At 46.0% G+C, this 21,763-nt stretch overlaps 1 protein-coding gene across 1 annotated transcript; it reads left to right on the forward strand.

The window, feature by feature from the left end:
- The first annotated feature begins 3,007 nt into the window (after window positions 1-3,007).
- LOC136518449 (protein IQ-domain 26-like) lies at window positions 3,008-5,214 on the forward strand. The gene is made up of 3 exons (XM_066512108.1): window positions 3,008-3,649; window positions 3,843-4,052; window positions 4,147-5,214. Exons 1-3 carry the CDS (start codon window positions 3,164-3,166, stop codon window positions 4,918-4,920), a joined length of 1,470 nt encoding a protein of 489 aa, XP_066368205.1. The 5' UTR covers window positions 3,008-3,163; the 3' UTR covers window positions 4,921-5,214.
- Window positions 5,215-21,763: the final 16,549 nt, after the last annotated feature.

The following is a 21,763-nucleotide window of genomic DNA, read 5'->3' on the forward strand; positions in this document are numbered from 1 at the left end:
CTAGACGGCTTAGTGGTGGTCTCCGTCGAAGCACGCAAGAAGCTTGTGCGTTGCTCCAGAGAAAAAATTGTGAGGGGTATTGTGCTCACCCCGCGGAAGCTGAGATGAGCAACTCTAGTAGAGCGAGACGCGAAGGGCGACAAGTGGTTCGGCCGGGTCAAGTGTTAGAGCTTGTGGTAAGCACTCCACGTGGAACAGTGTGACTTACGGGTCACCACTAGCATGAGGACCGGCGGCAACCTTGGAACTTATCTCAATGGGGACTAGCGTGTTGGCAAGCACGTGAATCTCGGGATAAAAATCACCGTGTCATCCTTGTATTCCCGTTGGTTTGCATCCTCGTTATACAAGCTTGTATTAATTTATTTACATTGTGCTTGTGTAGTTGCTCTTGTAATTAGTTAGCTTATGTAGCTTGCTAGTTACCTTCTTGCTTGTGTAGCATAGAAGTAGCTCCCTTGCGTGACTAATTCGATTTGAGTAACCTTGTTAGTCACATTGCTTAGTTTGTGTAGCTAAGTAATTTACGCTCTATAATTTGGCTTGTGTAGCCTTGTTATTGAGCATTGCTAGTGGGTTAAGGTGGCTTTCTGTTTTTACTTACTAGCATGTATAGGAGCTCCCTCGTTGCATGAAGTACTAATGGCATAGGTTTATTTGACCTTGTTTTTAAAATTGGTTATGTGAGCTCTAGCTAGCCCGGCACATTTGTTGCCTAATTAGGGTCTTTATAAGGTGATTGTGAACTTAGATAGAGGGGTGTAGTCATGGCTAGACCGATAGTTTTAATTCTGCATTTGCTTCGGTAAGTTGACGCGATTAATTTTAGAAAAAACTATTCACCCCTCTCTTGTCCGTCATCTCAACACTACACATATTCCTGTGCCTGATCTAACAATTATATGATCAACGGGATCAAGACAATATTTTTACAGCTTCATGCCGTATTTTGCTTTCTTTAATGCAAAATTCTTGCCTAATTGAGTAATAGACAAGTAAGCAGCATTCAGGCTGGCTGGATTGTACAATTACGTGTGAGCCAAGGATATGACTGAGCGACGTGCAGGCCGCGGAGGACACGGTGTCGATGTTCGTGCGAGGTAGATTGGGCTTATGACATGCGAGCTTTGTGGAGGTGCTTTTCGCACCGTGCAGAGGTGGCGTTCACGTCAGGCCACGATGTGTATGACTTCAGGTCGCGGCACATACATGTTGGCATAGTTTAGTTGCTAACTTCACGTTGGCGACTAATTTCATAGATTGCAGCATGCAAGCCGTCATACGATTGTCCGCATGTGTACGTATACATACTGTTTGCGTACTTGTGTATTTTATAATATACTTGTACGTCTATCTACTACATGTAGAATTAATTAGATCAAATAATAGACTGGCTTAATAATCAGGACAAACGCAATCTGCAGGATGCGATTCTTTCATACCTTTTGAAGGGTGTCAATTTGATCTACCTCACGTGCCGCGTAGGGTAGCGGTTAGTAGATACATACCGCGTAGGGCGTTTAACATTATCGTAGACCTACATGCTTGACAGCTACGGTGCATGTTGATGCAGTGCAGATTAGTTGCAGGTAGAGGTAGTAGATCCGTTCCACTAACAACGTCGGGATGTCGACGTCGTCGAAGTAGTCGCCGCGAGATGTCGGCATAAGCGTCAGCGTCGAAGATCGGTGACAGCCGCAACGGCGATGTCGACGTAGAGCTTGTCGTGCTGATAAGGTGTTATAAAATATGTTGTCAGTGGTTAGGACCTTCCCCTCTTCGTCTCTCATGATCAACATAGTAGATAAAAGTAGAACACGTAGACATAAGAGATAGAGAGACTATTCTTTATCTCTCTCAATATTAATAATAACAACCTAAAGCTTTCATATATATATATATATATATATATATATATATATATATATATATATATATATATATATATATATATATATATATATATATATATATATATATATATATATATATATACGATAATTTTATATACTAATTTACGATAATGTCAATACATATTTACGATATCTGGGTTACTATAACATATGGGGATATTTACCATAACGTTATAGTAAACCACTTAGTAAGGAATTACTATAATCTCGTAAATTAACATAGTAATTATCGTAACTCAAAGTGGCTACAGAATAAGTTATTTTGTATATATATATATATATATATATATATATATATATATATATATATATATATATATATATATATATATATATATATATATAGGGAGAGGCTATTCAGTAGCCGGCTACAAAATAAGTTATTCTGTAGCCACCTCCATTTACTATAATTTTATATACTAATTTACCATAATGTCAATACATATTTACGATAGTTGGGTTACTATAACACATGGGGATATTTACCATAACGTTATATTAAACCACTTAGTAAGGAGTTACTATAATCTCGTAAATTAACATAGTAATTATCATAACTCAAAGTGGCTACAGAATAAGTTATTCTGTAGCCAGCTATATGATAGTAGTTCTATATATATATATATATATATATATATATATATATAGGGAGAGGCTATTCAGTAGCCGGCTACAGAATAAGTTATTCTGTAGCCACCTCCATTTACCATAATTTTATATACTAATTTACCGTAATGTCAATACATATTTACGATAGTTGGGTTACTATAACACACGGGGGATATTTACCATAACGTTATATTAAACCACTTAGTAAGGAGTTACTATAATCTCGTAAATTAACATAGTAATTATCGTAACTCAAAGTGGCTACAGAATAAGTTATTTTGTAGCCAGCTACAGGATAGTAGTTCTATATATATATATATATATATATATATATATATATATATATATATATATATATATATATATATATATATATATGTGTGTGTGTGTGTGTGTTCTACGAAGATCTAAGAGTAGGATTAGGATTGCTCCTCTTCCTTGTCCGTATGTTATATAACAACGTCGTCTACCTCGGTCTCCTCTCCTTTTTATTTCCATCCCGCTGCCGCTCTCACGCTTCTCCTCCCTCGTTTTTCCCTCTCTTATTCAAAAACTCACCACCTCTATCTAAACTCACTCTAACCGCCGTGTCACCTATCCTCTCGCTCGGCCAGGCCACCAGCTGCCAGGTCCGTCCGGCGATGGGCAAGGCGGCGCGCTGGTTCCGCAGCTTCCTGGGCAAGAAGGAGCAGGCCACCAAAGATCAGCGGCCGCAGCACCAGCAGGACCAGGCTCCACCTCCGCCTCTGCCGGCCACCGCCAAGCGCTGGAGCTTCGGCAAGTCGTCGCGGGACTCGGCGGAGGCAGCCGCGTCGGCGGCCGCCGCCGCGGCCGTCGTCTCGGCCGGCGCGGGCAACGCGGCGATCGCGCGCGCCGCGGAGGCCGCGTGGCTCAGGTCCGCCGCGTGCGCCGAGACGGACCGCGAGCGGGAGCAGAGCAAGCACGCCATCGCCGTAGCCGCCGCCACCGCCGCCGCAGCCGACGCGGCGGTGGCCGCGGCGCAGGCGGCCGTCGCCGTCGTAAGACTCACCAGCAAGAGACGCGCGCCGCCGCCGCCCGGCGTCCTCGCCGCCGCTGGAGGACGCTCCGCCGCCGTCAGGATCCAGACGGCGTTCCGGGGATTCTTGGTAAGGATCGATCTGCAGGAACTTTTTTTTTTCTCCTTATCCACACCCTGTGATCGAATGGAATCCAACAGTGTTGTGTCGCTGCACTGCTGCCTCGACATGTTCGTGCATTCGTCCGGAGCGGCTGCTCTGCTCTGTTTCGTACCACTGTTGGTTCTTGCTGTAAGTAACCGCATCGTTTCTACGCACGCAGGCGAAGAAGGCGTTGCGCGCGCTCAAGGCGCTCGTGAAGCTGCAGGCGCTGGTGCGCGGCTACCTCGTGCGCAGGCAGGCGGCCGCCACGCTGCAGAGCATGCAGGCGCTCGTCCGCGCGCAGGCCGCCGTGCGCGCCAGACGCGCAGGCGTCGCCGCCGCACTCCCGCACCTCCACCACCCGCCGCCCGTCCGCCCGCGCTACTCTCTGGTACTGACACGCCTTTGGCTACTCGTTCATTCATGCTCACTCTCGTATAGTTATATCCTCGCTGTTTCTTGACGTCCGTCCGTCCGGCGGGCAGCAAGAGCGGTACGCGGACGACACGCGGAGCGAGCACGGCGGCGTGGCGGCGTACAGCAGCCGGCGGCTGTCGGCGAGCGTCGAGTCCTCGTCGTACGGCTACGACCGGAGCCCCAAGATCGTGGAGGTGGACCCGGGCCGCCCCAAGTCGCGCTCGTCGTCCTCGCGCCGCGCCAGCTCCCCGCTGCTCGACGCCGGCGGCAGCAGCGGCGGCGAGGACTGGTGCGCCGCCAACCCCGCGACGTCCTCGCCGCTGCCGTGCTACCTGTCCACCAGGGGCCCGCCGCGCATCGCCGTGCCGACCTCGCGCCAGTTCCCGGACTACGACTGGTGCGCGCTGGAGAAGGCCCGCCCGGCCACGGCGCAGAGCACGCCGCGGTACCTGCAGCTTCAGGCGCACGCGCCGGCCACCCCAACCAAGTCCGTCGCGGGCTACTACTCGCCGTCGCTCAGCGGCTGCCCGAACTACATGTCGAGCACGCAGGCGTCGGAGGCCAAGGTGCGGTCCCAGAGCGCGCCGAAGCAGCGGCCCGAGCTCGCCTGCTGCTGCGGCGGTGGCGGAGCGCGGAAGCGGGTGCCGCTCAGCGAGGTGGTCGTCGTGGAGTCGTCCCGCGCGAGCCTGAGCGGCGTCGTGGGCATGCAGCGCGGGTGCGGCGGCGCCCGGGCGCAGGAGGCGTTCAGTTTCAGGACGGCCGTCGTTGGCCGCATGGACCGCTCGTTGGAGGTTGCCGGCGTCGAGAACGACCGGCTGGCGTTCTTGCAGAGGAGGTGGTGACGGGTGACGACCGATCAGCAAGCTCCATTGATTGGAAATGCCAACAAGACGACGAGAGCTTTGGAGGAGTAATTAGCAATAAGAAAGCGTTTTCATGTGTTCTTGCGAGTTCTCGTCCCTTTTCTTTTTCTTGTTTTTGTTTTTGCAATGCGATCAATCATGCGACTAGTGTTTTTTTTCTTTTCTTTTTTCTAATCAGTGGGCAACAAAGTGTATGAGGAAAATTTGATTCATACTGCACTTGGCATGTAAATTCTTGCTCTTATTCATGCAGTTCTTGGATTGTGTTCTTAATGGCTTTCTTTGTGGCTTCAGAGCATTAAGTGAACTGTTTCTGCAATTGTGGACGCGCCCCAGTTAATTGAATCAGCAAAGCTAGTAATTCATTTCGTATGGACGTTCATGTCACCTAGACAAACAACCTCTACTCTACAGTCCAGTTCCTACCTCAGTAAACTATATGTCCTACTCAATATGGCATTCCCTAAACTTGGCCACAAATCAGCCCAAGTGCCTGTGCCACCACCATGGTGCCCCTGTGGCTTGTGGTGCACAGCTAGATATCGTTTTTGTTTGTAGCATTGAATGGCATTTGTGCTTGATAGTCTATTGTCCCATACAAAACTAAGGCAATGCTTGAAATATGAGTGTTATCAGTGCGGGGTCCTTGAATTTGAGAGACCTGTTCCGTGGAAAAACATTTAAACATAAAAATAGTAGAAAAAAGCATAGCATTTACCTACCGTCCAAGCTCTATCGAAGCTCTTTTTTTTCCCCCAAACACGTAGCATACTTGTGTACAACTATATTAAGAAGGGGCTTTAATCTCTTATACAACACACACCGGAATGGAACTTTAGAGAACTCCTAAGAGAAAAGTTGGTCTCTGTTTTGAAACAATAAAAAAAACTTACTGGAGACATAGGAGACATAGGAGTACAATCAAATGGGCAAAGCTTGGGGGATGACGGTACAAAGTTTTTCCATGCCAATGCAACCGATAAGCATAGGAAAAAACTTAACCACCTCCCTAAAAACTCCTATTCGTAATTCAGTTTCCAACCACTCAGAAAAGGTTCTCATCCTATGGAATGCTTTCAAGAAAAGGCAAGGTAAATCAGATTATGCTGACTCTTGTTTTGATCTTGACTCTTTCTTCTTCAAAGCTCAGATGACCTAGGTTTTATTGAAGAGCCTTTCACTCAACATTATCAAGACTCTACCTAATGGCAAGTCTCCAGGGCATGATGGATTCAATAATGAATTTCTGAAAAATGTTTGCCTATGACCAAGCAAATTTATTGGAGAAAGTTCTGAAAAATGTTTGGACAAAATTATTGGAAGTGCTTTACCATTTAAAAAAATCACTACTACACAAATTTATTTCTAATGGAGAAAGTTCTATAGTACACCAAAGGTGGTAGCGACCACCTATCGAGGCTAGCAATGTTGGCCCCCTCCCAACTTGATCTTAACCTCCACGGCGCATCTTGAGTGGCATCGCACATGTTTAAATAGACACTTATGCTATTATATTAACTAAGATTAGAATTTAGGACCTAAATTATTTATTTTTTATTGAAATAAAAAATGAGGATTAGAAAATGAGGATTCTGAATAAAGGTATAATAAGCACAAGAGTTTTCAACTAAACATGTTTATAAAAATGTAGCAACTAATTGAAATTCAAAATCTAGATCTATAATATCACAAAAATATAGACCACACCAAGACCGTAATTTAAGGTAAATTCCAACTAATCCATTTTAAAGACACGTAGAGTGCCACTCAATTTGGACGTTGCTGCAGTGTGAGGAGCTAGGGAGATAATCTGGTTGGCGAGCAAATCTTTGGAGGTGGTCGCTCTAGATATCTTCGCCAAGAATGGATGGAAAAGCAATAGTAGACTTTGCCTATAATTTTCATTCTAAAGTGTGGTCTTTTCCTTCATTTGTTAATCAACATTTATGCTGAAAATTAAATCTTGCAAGAGATTGGTTGTGTATGTTTGCAGAGATCAAAATTATTTTTTCTATAAAAAGAGTGCCACCCAAAGACAAACTTTAGTTAGAGATAAAAAAAGACATATACAATAAGATCTGGTAGAGATTATGGGTTGATTCGGCAGCAAAATTAAGAGATCAATGCAGGTCATGTGCTGATCCAACAGTGTCCGTTACCCCTTAATCCATCTACCACACTGATTACTCGTTTCTCCCTCACCAGATCCACCTTTCACCATTGCTTCTCGTTATAAAACATGCGTTCGGACGCTTTCAGTGGACAGATGAGGTCCACTACCGTGCTTGTGTAGTTCCACACCGATACAGTACATAACACTAGCTCATTGCTTCACCATTTGTAGTCTCAATGTGTGCTTTATGTGGGAGAAAATTCTCCATATGCACCTTCCATTCGGAGTCAAGATGGTACACGAGATCAAGATACTACAAGGATGTACGTGAAGATGGATTCAGGCTAAAGCTAGGGCGCGCGGGTAGCAATGCGAGCGCGACCCGGCTGGTTGTTGGTTTGCATTCAAGGTGAGGCATTGGGTCATGACTGCTCGCAGCCCTAGTGACACCTCTACCTCTCTGGCATACTCTTGCACATCTGAGACTCTACCCAGGTGCTAGAAGAATGTAGTGTACGTGAGGTGGTTTTATTATAATGTATTTGCAAATTTTGACACTAATATTGTCCTAGTCAGGAAAAAGGTCGTACCTCTTTCTCAAAAGATCTTTGTTATTGTATATGTAATTTTATTTTAAGGTGTTTGCTATCAAATAACTTATGTATCCTAAAACTTTGTTCACATACAATAGATGTTATATATGTTGTTGTCCGAGAGTTTCTGATTTTTTTTGGAATGACTACCGATAGAAATTCAAAATTGAACTACGTCTTCGCTCAGTAAAATTCAAAAAATAAATAAATAATATTTGAGCTCATATGGTCGATTCAACCATATGCCATAGAGATAGAAGAGCAATTAAAATTCAAAAAAAAATAATATTTGAGCTCATATGGTCGATTCAACCATATGCCATGGAGATAGAAGAACAATTAAAATTCAAATAAATAAATAAATAATATTTGAGCTCATATGCCATGGAGATAGATGAACAATTCAGTTGTTTTGCACGGACAATTTGAGGTTCTATCTCCATACTACCACTAATTAAATCTAATAATACCTAAAAGTGGTTCAAAAAAATCTAAAATTTGAATATAAGCATATCTTGTGTGTATATGCTTGTCATAAACTTTTCAAGTGATTTTTATTAAAGGGGCATATGTATCGTTCATAAATTTGTAAAGATGGGCAAACAAAACCTTTCCACAGACGCGCCTCTAAGAAGTGGTCTCTGATAATACAAAGTAATAATAGATAAAAAAAATAATAGAGGAGGATAAATAGGTCTGCCTCTCTAAATTAACAAAACATCAACCACAACAACAACAAAAATTGGTTCGTGGAGTACTAGGTCTTAATGAACGGGAGAGTGAGTAAATTGGTCCGGAGTCATGGCAGCCGAAATGACTGATGATTTGAGCCCTGTTATTATACGTACCTACAATTCTAGAGCACTTGAACTAGCTAGGGCAGAGTACTACTAATAGTAAAACTGAAAATCTTATGGATCTGATTGTGAATGATTGTTTCAGTATTTATAGGGTATATGTAGAGGCTACGGCACTGGCTTTATTTGTCCTACATACAGATGCGTTCAAAACCTAATGAGACGACGACCCAGGCCCAGCCTAGCTAGTGAAAGAAAGAACACGGGAAACCGCAACAAATTCGATGCAAGAGACATCGATCTGCAAACGAACTCGATTTCAGATTTGAACCGCGGCGGGTTAGTTTGCCGAGAAGGGGTTTCCTTCCACTCACGTAGGACTAGTGTCGTCTGGTGAGGTGTGTGACACCGTGTGAGTGAGTCGTCTCGTCACGTCCCCGTGGCCGGCGACAGGGAGATTTGAGCTGCCGCCGGAACGCGACGCGGCACGGCAGCCGGCAGGAGGCAGGGCAGGGCATGTGCCGCGCCGTGGCCCCGTGGGCTTGGCTGCCGACCTGGAGCCGGGAGGCGTCAGGCGCGGACGCGGAGCCATCGGACGGAGGCCGACTGGGGATCCCCGTTCCCCAGCCCAGCACGTGAGGTGAGGGCGAGCTCAGCTCGTGGGCCGCCCCGTGTCCGGGACCCTGTTGCTACGGAGGAGCCTCTCTGTTCCCTTCCTCCCCATCCCCATAGACCAGACTAGCAGAGTGCAGGCGGTGCACTGCCCGCTGCATGCTTTCAGTTGCCGATACTGTTTCTGACGTCACAAGTGGCGTCGACGGGACTGCTCCGACTGTTCGTACACCTGTCTTTCGCTCCGGGGGCTTGAGCTTATTTGTACATGCATGGTTCGTAGAAGCTCTTTTTTCCCCTCTTCTCTCCTCTGATAGAGCCCGTGGGAGCAGTGAGTAAATCTTTTTTCTCGGATACGCAAAAGATTTCCGTATCATTGTATTAAGTAGGAGAGTTCAAACATAAAAAAACACGCTTCTATCGAGCGCTAAAGCAAGGTCGACCTAAAATAGTCGTAGCTGGACCATCATAACAAAATACCTCTAGTTTTGATATTACATAAATGGAAAACAACCAAAACCGACGCAGCGGTGCGACCTAGGAGGTCGCCTTGTGCCTTCGTGGCTGTCTAGACGAGCCCTTTCCACTGTTTGAGAAGAGCGCCTCCAGTGCTTCGGCGTTGGACGCAGACAGGTTTTCGTCGAAGATCTTGTCAAAGGCCTCCAGCTCCGAAGCAGATGGCGCTGATGGACTCTTGGTGTAGCCCATACGCTGCATGATCAGCACCTCACCTCGCTTAGAAGCAGGTACTCGAGAGAGGCTCTGAGCCGCCAACTGCTTGCTCCGCCACGGTAGCACCGGCTTGGCAGGAGGATGCTTGGGAGGCTCACAAATAAGCGGAGAGTCAACCCTCTTTAGCACGCGCTTGGTGAAGCTCTTGAGGCGGCGTGCGGCTGAGCTGTCGCTGACATCGATCGTGTGGTCCTCCCGAGGAGGCGTACTGAACATGTCTGCATCCGGCGTGGGCTCGGCCGAACCGAAGCCTGGCGGACCACCCACCTCGTCCTGCGTAGGCGCGTCAGCCCCTGAGGTGGTGGTCTGCGTCGCCTGTGGTTGCGTGACCTGAGACTGGGCCGTGCTCAAGTGGCGGTGGAACCAAGTCCAATACCAGCTGAGTGGGGTGGGAGACCATCGTCGAAGTGGCGCAGGTGCACGCACTAGTGGGCGCGAACGAGGCTGCAACCTCCTCCAGCAACGGGTCCTCCGAGACTTCTTGTGTGTCGTGCGTGATGGTTGTCGTGGGAGAACAGGTGTCCACCAGCAATGCTTCCACTTCCTGAAAAGGCAACCAGTGGAGGAGGCGGGCACCAACTCACTTGTGCTCCAGCTATCAGGATGAGCGAAGCAGCAATCTCCAACTTGGGGTCAACCCACTCCAGAGGCCCCGCGCTCGCGCACAGCTCCAACACTAGTGGATCTAGCACGGGGGAGTGGTCTGCAACAGAGGTGTTGTCGGTGCAGTCGACAAATGCGCCCATGCTAACATCCCTCGCCGACGTACTCCGGCGCTGCGAGCGTCGTTGTCGAGTTCGGCCAACGCCCCTCGCGGCACCCTGCACGGCCCCACACGCACCCCTCATGGCCCCACCCGAGTTCGGCGGACCGCCGTGGGGCGCGTATTGGGAGGTCGATGGTTTGACGCCAGAAACATAGTGTCGTGGTCATTTGACACCCTTCACCGCCATCGTCGCAGCAGATCTAGGCTGCTTGCACTCCCTGGGGAGGTTGTGGTAGCCATGGCAGCGCAAGCAACGACATGGTAACCGGCAAGTTACGAAACGGTGCGAGTCGGAGAGACAGTTGAAGCATCTGTCATGAAGCTCCACGGGGATCCTCCGGGCCTACGGGAGCTGCTTTTGGCGATGCTCAACCGAGGCGGCCGCAGGTTGCGTCTCCTGCCGTGGGAGGATCTCCCGCACACCCAACAATGTTGGGGACGGAGACCCGTCCACAGCGGCCAAGGCGTCGGTAGGCAGGGATACGACCATCCAATGGCCGAGCAGGCAAGCCGTGCACCAGCTGGGGTGCGCGGCCGGCTGCATCTCCTCCGCCTTCGTCCAGGTCTCTGCTGTCTAGCGTCCACCCCGTCACGGCCCTGAATCATGACTCGAGTCTGGGCGCGCGGCGGGGACACAGCCACCGTCTTTGCCGACCGACGAACGGCGTCGAGGTAGGTGGGGGGGGGGGGGGGGGGCTCGTCGTCGGACTCCTCGCCGATGTCGTCCGCCCATCGACTGCTCTTCGTGCGCCCAGAGAAGCAACCCGGGTGGAAAGGGGCTGCGCTCGGTGAGAGAGAGGAGGAGCTCGGGGAGGCCTGAGGTGCCAGCGACCGGCATGGCGACGTGCTTGGCGCTGGGCTCGCTCCACCTGTCCCTGCCAGAGGTGACGGGCTGCCGTCAGGCGCAGCCGGTCCCTTGGCTGTCGGCGACGCAGTCTCCGTCGCAGGCAGGTCTGGGCGGCCGGCATGGACGAGGAAGAGGTCGAGGGGGTCAGGGGCCCCGGAGCAGCTGGAGTAGGCGGGGACCTACAGCGGTGGCGAACCAGGAAGCGTTGCGGCGGCGAGTCGCGCAGGTCCAGATCCTGGCCCGTCAATCGTCCCCTGCGCCGGTGATTGAGGCGGGCGGGTGGCCGGCGCACCTGGCATCGCTGTGGGTGGCGCGCGCCCATCCTCCGCCGGCGGTGCTGGGGTGACGCCTCAGCCACCAGCGACAAGTCCGGCTGAGCGCCAGAACCGGTCAGCGAGGGGCCTAAAATCAAATTTAACTAAACACACAATTACACATGTCTAATAATTTGGATCTGGATGACACTATTTTGTACGAGTAGTAGTACATTCTAAAGATGCATGACACGGATTATAGATTTATATATAGGCCTACTAGATAACATCTTAGACGAATAAGCTTAAGGACGTACTGTATTCTACTACTGCGGTGGTATACAACAATGCAATTTGGTCGTTTGCCACAATTTACCCCGATCTGGATTCAAGTTGATGCATGCATGTCCGGCCGCAACCCCATTGCAACTTGCATCCATAATCAGAACATCACACCCGATCGCACGGGATCTAACTATGCCCGCCCGTGAGGCCGTGGGTCACACGCAGCACAAGGCAGAAAGACCAGGCAGGCCACCCGGTGCCTGAGTGACCTCACTGCCTGCAGCAGATGAAGACAGCACGAGCCTGACCCTGACGAGAGACTGCCGTCGTCCATTCGTTCAGTCGGTCTATCCGACTATACGTCAATCAGTCCATGCGCGCATGGTGATTTTCTTCTCAGCAATGATTAGCTAGGTTCTGTTTTGATAGATGAGAGAGCTAGCACTCGGGCTCGATCAGACCCAAGACTCCATGGGTGACCGTGCACTTTATGCTGCATGCATCAGTAGGAGTAATATTTTTCTTCTTCTCAACATTAGTATCCTTTCCCTCCGTGATTCCTGCTTTTTCTGCACGTTTACATCGCCGGTCTATTTGCCGCGCTGCAGAGCCAGCACTCTTCGCTTGCTAGTACTTGTCTTCCAGGTTACATTTGCACTGAGTTACTAGGAGTACAGGAGCATGTTGGCGCGGTGGTCGGCTGGCAGAGGCCAATGCGGCAATGGCCTAGTAGCAGGCAAGGCATCTACGCATGGAAACATCGCTGGGGAACTGTAGTCAATGCAAATGCATGCAGTTAATCTGTGCAAGGGAAGGAGTACACACACACGAGCTCATCAGTAATCCATGTCTTCGATCTCTAGCTAGCCTGAGAGTGAGCTGTGGAGCGGTTAGCATGGGCTTGGACCCTTGGCTAGACAGCTGCGCACTGCACATGGAGGGAGGCCGTGGTTCGGCTCACCTCTCGAGCTCAACTACGACCTGACCACACCCCGTCCGAGGCAGCAGCCCTGACCACAAGAGATTTCACCGAATTCCATGCACGACCAGCCAATAAACGGGGCAAATTTCGCTGAATTCGAAGCAATACTGTGAGTGGGCAGGGTAGCCAGTGGAGTGTAGTGGAGTGGTGGACCGGACCGGAAGCGCCAAGCACATGGAGTACTGTAGTAGCAGTTTGAATTAATCCACAGGCACTCTCCATCTCCGGTGCAGCTAGCTAGCCAGTACTACCTCCATCCCAAAAAATACAAAGTTTAACCAAATATATAGATAAAAATATTAATAAAAGTAGATTTCGTGACGAATCTAATGCTATCTATTTAGCACAATAAATATTAGTATTTTTAACATAAGCTTAGTCAAACTCAACAGAATATCACTACTTTAGAATTGTATTCTTTTCAGGTCAGACGGAGTAGAATATAGCCGCACTACTACAGAGCTTCAAATTTCGAAACCCCAACAGCATCTATCGGAGACATATGGGATCCCGCCTACAATGTCGACCTTGTTTGTTACTAGTATCGATCAAGATGCATGCATGCACGTCCGTCACCATGCATCCATGTCTATCTATCTAACACTGTCAATTTTGTTTCCGTCCAGCTTCCTCATCACTTGCCTAGTTGCCTGTGCCCTGGTCAGTGATCAGAGTAAAACAGAACAGTGCTCCTACTACCATCACTAAACTAGCAATGTTTTCCCAAAAGTTCAGGCATGCAGACCCCTTGTTGCGGTGTGCCATGCATTTGTTTACCACTTGGTAAGTACAAAGCAGGTGACAACTACTCTGATCCGGTCTTGGATCTTTTCAAATCGTACGACTGATACATGATCTTAGCTTGCTGGTTTGTAGTATTCGTTGGCACCTAATTAAGCTACATGTACTTTTTACCTTCTTAAACTGACATACTCCTACATATGTTAAATCAAAGGTTAGTGAGTGCACTGTACTTTTATAACATATAGACCCATCTTTTCTATTGGGCAGTACGTAGCTAGCTTCTCGTATCTACAGGATAGTGTTTTTCAGAAGTGGTACATGTATGCAGTACTCCGTGTCTCCATGCCTGTTTTTTTTTAAAAAAAAAAGTGCTGTGGGAGCTGCAGCTAGCAGATGCAACCACACTGACATGATGTGATAGTGGCTGATTTGTTCTTTTTAATCTGGGCAAACGTTGAATGGGCGAGTCTTCCGGCCGGCCAGAGATCAACGTTGGATCATGAATTAATAATAAGCATACTCATAGGTCCTGAGTTCGACTTCCCGTAGAAACGAATTTCAGGGGTCAAGAGCTGGCCGTGACAGGGGTTCAGAGATTTTCTCGGTCTTGTGAAAATATTTTCGTCTTAAGTAGGGGGGGGGGGGGGGGGGTGGTGCCCCTAGCAGGCTGAGTTTTTTTATAACAAGCATACAGTAGTACGTAGCTAGTTTACTCTTCTAATTGCTACTTAGATCACGTATGTAGGAGCTCATAATCCTGGAATCTTGCAGCTGATGGTACTCATTATTGTGTTCCACATGTAATTACTATATATCATGTCGCAAATTAAAGCAGCTTGCTTGCTAAAAGCCTGGGTCGGAAATTACGTACTCTCTTCCTATATACATAGTACGTCTCCAAAGATGCTCTGTTTTCCTGTTTTGTTGAGAGAGAGAGAGTATCATGCGGCTAAGGGCCTTTTTGGCACGGCTTATGCTGGCTTTGGCTTCATCTATTTTGCGTAAATCGAGGCACTGTAGTGTGAAGTCGTTTTGTAAGCCGGGGTTAAAATGAACTAGAAGCCGAGAAAAGCCAGTTTTTCTGGACTTTACCGACTTTGGCTTCACCAGTGAAGCCGTTTTGGATGAGCCGTGCTAAAGGGGACTTAAGTTGCAACAACATTTAAGAGATCCCATAAGTGGAGCTCAAATGCAATGTAGAAACCAGACTCCGGGAGCTAGAGCCTAGAGGACGACCAGCTTTCAGTGTGTGGGAGACAACACTGAAACTGATGATGATGCGGTCGTACGCGTACGTACAATGTAGTACGTATACTGCAGCTGCACGAACTTTCATGGCCATGTGGGGGTAGTACTGCAGAGAATGGTCTTCTTCTCGCCCACACATCCATGTCACATCCTTTCACGAAACAGTGCAGTTCTTGAAGCAATTTTCTCTCCTTCATTTTCCACTAAACATAGGAGATCGGTTCTTTGCTGAGTGTCAAGCGGTTTGTCTAGTGTTGTTTTTCGGACATTTGATAAAGATGTTTTTATTGAGTGTTTTTTTTACACTCGGTAAAGAAGTTTTTTACCGAGTGTTTTTTTTACACTCGGCAAAGAAAATTTTAAAGTACATTTTGAAGCAGTAAATTAATTCAAATGAAAAAGTTTTCAACTACAAAGTTGTATAACTCATTAAGATGTACAATGTTTGTTTTGGTCTTTTCTTCGTATGACAAAGTAAAAATAAATTTATTTACAAATCTAATATATCTCTCTGGTAGTTTATGAAACTACAAGAGAAATATATAAGATTTGTGAATAATGTTAGAATGACCATGTCGGATGAACAGATGACTAAACAACCAAAATAAACTTTGTATATCTCGAAAAGTTATGAAACTTTGTAATTCACAACTTTTTAATTTGAAATCATCTTGTCATGCAAAATTGTGTTTGAATTTTAAAAATTTAAAATTCGAACTTTTCAAACGACCTCGGATGAAAAAACAACCAAAATAAACTCTATAGATCTCGAAAAGTTATAAAACATTGTAGTTGTCAACTTTTTGATTTGAAATCATCTTGTCATGCAAAACTGTGTTTGAATTTTAAAAATTTAAAATTCGAACTTTTCAAACGACCTCGGATGGGAAAACAACCAAAATAAACTATGTAGATCTCGAAAAGTTATGAAACATTGTAGTTGGCAACTTTTTGATTGAAAATCATCTTGTCATGCAAAACTGCGTTTGAATTTCAAAATTTTGAAATTCAAATTTTGTAAACGACCTCGGATGGAAAAACTTCCTAAACTAAAAGTGTAGATCTCGAAAAGTTATGAAACTTTGTAGTTTACAATTTTTTTATTTGAATTCATTTAGGGCCTCAAACAAGCAATTTACACTGGGTGTAGTATAATATGTTGGGAACTAAAACGGAATTCAGACACAAGTGACAGTGTGGTGTAGTGGTAGAGGAGGTTCGCGCGCATGGGGAGCTCGCGGGTTCGAATCCCGTCGGCCGCGTTGCTGCGAAATTTATGCGAAAAATGCCGGAGATGGGTGGGCGCTGGGGGCCTCCACCGATTAAAAAAAAATTCAATTTTTTTTTCTATTTTTTCCTATTTTTTTGAGTTTTTTTTTCGGTTCCAACTTTGCCGAGTGTCGGGCACTCGACAAAGACTTTGCCGAGTGCCTGATAAAAAACACTCGACAAAGAATTCTTTATCGACGGATTTTTTTTACCGAAAGCTCTTTGCCGAGTGCTGCACTCGGCAAAGGCTTTGCCAAGAGCAAAGTAGCCTTTGCCGAGTGGCACTCGACAAAGCGCATGAATCCGGTAGTGTTTTTCCGAAACCAGATATACTCCACGTGTGTATATATTTAGGTCGAGTCCTTTGACGCATATAACCGCAATAATAACAAACAGAACAGCCTGCATATATATGCCGACAAGCACACTGCAAGGGCTAAGTTTCGGTTGAGCCGAAGCTGGCGAAACTATTTTTTTTGTGTCACCTATTTCTAGCTTATTATAGAGACGGGACAATGTTGTACAAATGACGTGAGGCTTGTTATAGCCTAGCCTAAGCACGGCATGGTGCAGTACCATCATGCGTTGTTCTTAGGTCATCCCTCGGAAGGCCGGACAGCATGGCACGGCCCACTAAACAGCACCAGCTCAGAACCAGGCCTCTTAACACCCATCTCGCCCCTTCTCAAATATACATGAGCCACGTGCCTACAACTATATACATATACCCTAGTACCTTGCTCCTCCCTCGGTCATTGCCTCACTACGTCAGATTTACACATCACTACCGGTATCATTACTATCGGATTTGTGAGAACCGGCAGTAATATACATTCATTGTCGGTTATGAGCTTGAAAATGAAAAAAATGATTGGGGCTGAGCTAAAACCGGCAGTGAAGGACCACATCACTGCCGGTTTGTGGTTTGAACTGGCAGTGTTTTGGCAGGCACTCATCACTACCGGTTTAAGCCAAGAGCCGACAGTGATTGAGCTCTATCACTGTCGGTTCTAGCCAAGAACCGACGATGATAAGCCTACAACACAAAAAGGCTGCAGCCGTCCTCTCCTTCCTCCTCTCTTCCATCCCGAGAACAGAGGCGCGCGTTTGGACCCTTCCCTCTATTGTTGCGGCTGCTCTTCACCATGAAGCTAGTGCTTGGATTTTGAAGAATGGCTTGATCTTTTTGCTTTAAGGTTAGTAACAAACATCGACTCCTTTGATTTTATTGCTTAATTAGCTTCGTTTTGATGGCTACATTGCTTGATTCTCATTCTAGTTCTTTCTCCATTCTAGAGAGCACTTTTCCAATTGGACATTTGTGCCAGACTCAAATTGTGGTGAATCCATCATCCAAAAGGTTGGTGTCTATGAACACATTTAAATTCCTAGCTAATTATTCCATGGTGGTCAAGATCATCATTGTTAGCATGTGATGCTATAATTAGTTCTTAGAAGTAGAGTAGAATAGTTGTTCTTCAATATTATGCAATAATTGTTTTTTACTATGATTTTTAATTTACAGGGTCGGGCTATCGATTTCAATTTTCCAATAATTAGTGTACAATAATGTTTCCCAAAAATGATACTTTCGAGCTACTATTGTTGTTCATGAAGCTCGATTTCTTATTAATTCTTTATAATTACTGTCTCAGTATTTTTTTGTGCAGAGATGGATCGAGAGTGGATACATCTGTCCTGAACGGACAAGCGGTACATGCAAGATGTCAACCAGTTTATCATCGATGCCAAAGCCCATGCTGGGAATAGGAACCCTATCTTCTGCCCATGCAAAGATTACAAGAATCATAGGAACTTTCATCAAATTGAGTCTATACGATCGCACTTGATTACCAGGGGGTTCATGCCAAACTATACGATATGGACTATGCATGGCGAGGTTGGGGTGAATGTTCTACAGGAAAACGATGATGATGTGGACATGCCTGACGTAGCCATCCACGATGCTAACGAGGAACCCGGTGTCAACACGGAACCTATGGCCACAGTTAATAATGTGTTTAGGAACACACTAGCTGACGACACCGAGGATAACAATGGTATTTCTCAGCTGCTATGTAATGTAGAGACCGGATGTCTTAGTGAAAGACAGCTGAGAAAGCTAAAGAAAATGAGGCAAAATGGCAAAACATCATTGTATAGGAATTGTCCAATGAGCAAACTGGAAGCCGACATCATGCTGTTAGAGTTTAAATCGACAAACGGATTGAGCGATAAAGGCTTCGATCAGTTGTTCGGTATAATAAGGAAAATGCTCCTAGAAAAAAAATAAGTTGCCAGAAAAGACATACTTGGCCAAGCAAATGATCTGCCCCATCACCCTCGAGGTTGAAAAAAATCCACGCGTGTTCCAATAATTGCATATTATACCGTGGAGAAAAATACAAAGACTTGGACAAGTACCCCAAGTGTGAAGCTCCACGGTACAAGGAAGGGCCGTCAGATGAGGGCACCAAGACCATAGGAGGTCCCATAAAGGTCGTTTGGTATTTTCCTATAGCTCCCCGAGTGCATAGGCTGTTTGCATGTGCAAAGTCAGCCAAGCTGTTGCGCTGGCATGGCGAAGAGCGTAAGAAAGATACAATGATGAGGTACCCCACCGATGGGCATGACTGGAGGACTGTCAATACTGTGTTCTATAAGGACATCGGTGGAGAGGTAAGGCACCTTTGGTTTGCTTTGAGCACAGACGGGATGAATCCTTTCGACTAGGTTAGAAGCAATCATAGCACCTGGCCAGTGATGCTCTGTATATATAACCTTCCACCTTGGGTCTATATGAAGCGGTCATACATCCAAATGCCACTACTAATCCAAGGGCTAAGACAGCCTGGGAATGGCATCGATGTGTTTCTGGAACCAGTGATCGATGAACTAGTGGAGATGTTTAAAAAAGGGTGTGCCAGATGTTTGGGATGAGTACAAAAAGGAACATGTCACGATCAAGGGAGTACTTATCGCTACAATCACCGACCTGCCAGGTCGAGGTTCGTTGTTCAGAGAGAAGATAAAAGGCTATACTGGATGTGTCGAGTGCTTGGACGACATTGATGCGGTAAATCTGCCAAATAACTCAAAGATAGTTTATATGGGACACCGTAGGTTCCTACCTAAGGATCACCCTTACCACAGGAACATAAAAGATTTTAACGGTGCTATTGAGAAACGCTTAGCACCAAAATATCGAGATGGGCTTGCGATACTTTGAGAACTCAACAAACTAGAGGTTGTCCTTGGGAAGGGGGACAATGCAGTAGCAGTGCCTGATGGGAGCGTTTGGAAGAAAAAATCGGTTTTCTAGAAACTACCTTACTGGCCATTTCTGAGTGTACGCCACTGTCTTGATTCCATACACATCACTAAAAATGTGTGCGCTAACACTCTTAACACCTTGATGGACACCGGGGGGACATCGAAGGATTCACTAGCCACACGCCTGGACATGCAACACTTGGGGATCAGGAAGGAGCTACATCCCGTGGAGCTAGAGAATGGCCAGTTCGAACTTCCGGTTGCGTCATGGACATTGAAGAAGGAAGAAAAGCATGTGCTTATTTCTTTCTTCAATGAACTCAAAGTCCCGACGGGCTACTGTGCGAACCCGAAGAGGCTAGTGAACATGAGAGAACTCAAGTTCAACTGTGGCCCTATGAAGGCCCATGACTGTCATGTCATTATGACTCAGCTACTCCCTGTTGCCCTATATGGTATCCTCCCCCAAAGGTTCGCACCCTAATCATAAAGCTTTGCTCGTTCTTCAATGCGGTCTCAAAAAAGGTCATTGATGTGTCCACGCTAGAGCAGCTGCAACAAGACATAGCCAAAACTCTCATTAGGCTTGAGATGCATTTCCCACTGACTTACTTTGATATCTCATTGCATCTGCTCATTCATCTTGTTGACCAAATTAGAGCCCTTTGCCTAATGTACCTGCATCAGATGTTTCCTTTTGAAAGATTGATGAAAGTTTTTAGGAGGTATGTTAGGAATAGATTTAGGCCAGAAGGGGGCATGTTTGAAGGATGGTCAACGTAGGAGGCTATTGAGTTCTGCACATATTATCTAGACATCAAAAGGGTCAGAGTTCCAGAATCTCGTCATGAGGGAAGACTACATGGCAAAGGAACGATTGGGGAGAAATCTGTTATAGTAGACGACCCTGTTTCTCTTAGACAGGCACAGTTCGCTATTCTCCAGCAAGCCGAGGGTGTGATACCATACATTGACGAGCACATGCAATCGCTGCAAACTCTGTATCCGAGCAGGTCATAGGCTTAGCTAGATAAAAAACATAAGGAGGAATTTGTCAACTGGTTACGACATTGCTTGCTTGGAATAAAGTTGGGTAATCAACTGGATGCCTTAGCCAAGGGGCCTTCAAGTACATATCTTAAGTACCAAGGGTATGAGATCAATGGATTCACATTTTACACAAAAAAGCAAGATGGAAAGAGCACATACCAAAATTGTGGTGTTCGTTTTGATGCTCACGATAAGAATGGCAACGTGCAGGCGACATACTATGCTTTCATAGAGGAGATATGGGAGCTAGCCTACGGTCCATTGAAGGTAGCTCTTTTTCACTGCCAATGGGTCTAGCTTGAGGAAATCAACACTAACAACGAAGGGTTCACTACCATTGATCTCACTAAGACCGCATATAGAGACAACCCCTTCACCCTTGCAAGAGATGTTATGCAAGTCTTCTATGCAAGGGACAAGAAGACAAAAGGAAGGCTAAAAGTAGTCCTAGAAGGGAAAAGAAAGATTGTCGGTGTCGATGAAGTGATGGACGAAGAAGACTACAGGGGCTATCAGGAAATGCATCCATTCGGGGCGAACGTACCCCTACCTATCCTTCAAGAGGGTGACGAACGTGCTTACGTAAGAATTGATCACAATGAGGCCCTCATTATTGATGCACCTAAAGATAGTTAGATTATTGTTAACTATGTAATCATTATGCAGACGTTGTATCAGTAATTCACACTGAATATTTAATTTATATTTTGTGCGCATCTCTACAATGTAATTATTGACTATGTAATCAAATATTAAGATGATGTTCACAAACACTATTATTTGATAATTATAGACCATTAATTAATTATTATAGAATTAAATAATCAAGACATAAATTTTTGTGTTATTTTAGAATGTAAACTAACTATATTATTTCTATTAATAAATATATAAAGAAAAGCAAACTAACCAAACTCCCTATCTTAGCTCAGTGGTTAAGGCCACACACACTGTACTCTAAGACCCGCGCTCGAATCCCAGGTGGGCCAAACTTTTTTGATTTGACATTTATTATTTAGTAGTGCATTATGATGGGATAAAAGAAAAAAATAAAACCATTCTAACCGAACTCCCTATCCTAACTCAGCGGTTAAGGCCGCGCACTCTCGAGCCTGTGACCCACGCTCGAATCTCAGGCAGGCCAAACTTTTTTTATATTTTTTACAAAAAGGCTGTGATGGTAGGCTCTAAACCGACAGTGTTTTTTATATTTTTTACTAATAGATGGCGGCAGGGCCCTTCACTGCAGGTTTTGGT

Source organism: Miscanthus floridulus, chromosome 17 (assembly GCF_019320115.1).
Source record: "Miscanthus floridulus cultivar M001 chromosome 17, ASM1932011v1, whole genome shotgun sequence".
Lineage (NCBI taxonomy): Eukaryota > Viridiplantae > Streptophyta > Magnoliopsida > Poales > Poaceae > Miscanthus > Miscanthus floridulus.

What these genes read in the sequence shown, in the direction of transcription:
- LOC136518449 (XM_066512108.1), top strand. Translation starts at nt 3,164, where the DNA reads ATGGGCAAGGCGGCGCGCTGGTTCCGCAGCTTCCTGGGCAAGAAGGAG. An exon ending in CGGCGTTCCGGGGATTCTTG is followed by an intron (nt 3,650 to 3,842) that starts GTAAGGATCGAT and finishes CTACGCACGCAG; the next exon opens with GCGAAGAAGGCGTTGCGCGC. An exon ending in TCCGCCCGCGCTACTCTCTG is followed by an intron (nt 4,053 to 4,146) that starts GTACTGACACGC and finishes TCCGGCGGGCAG; the next exon opens with CAAGAGCGGTACGCGGACGA.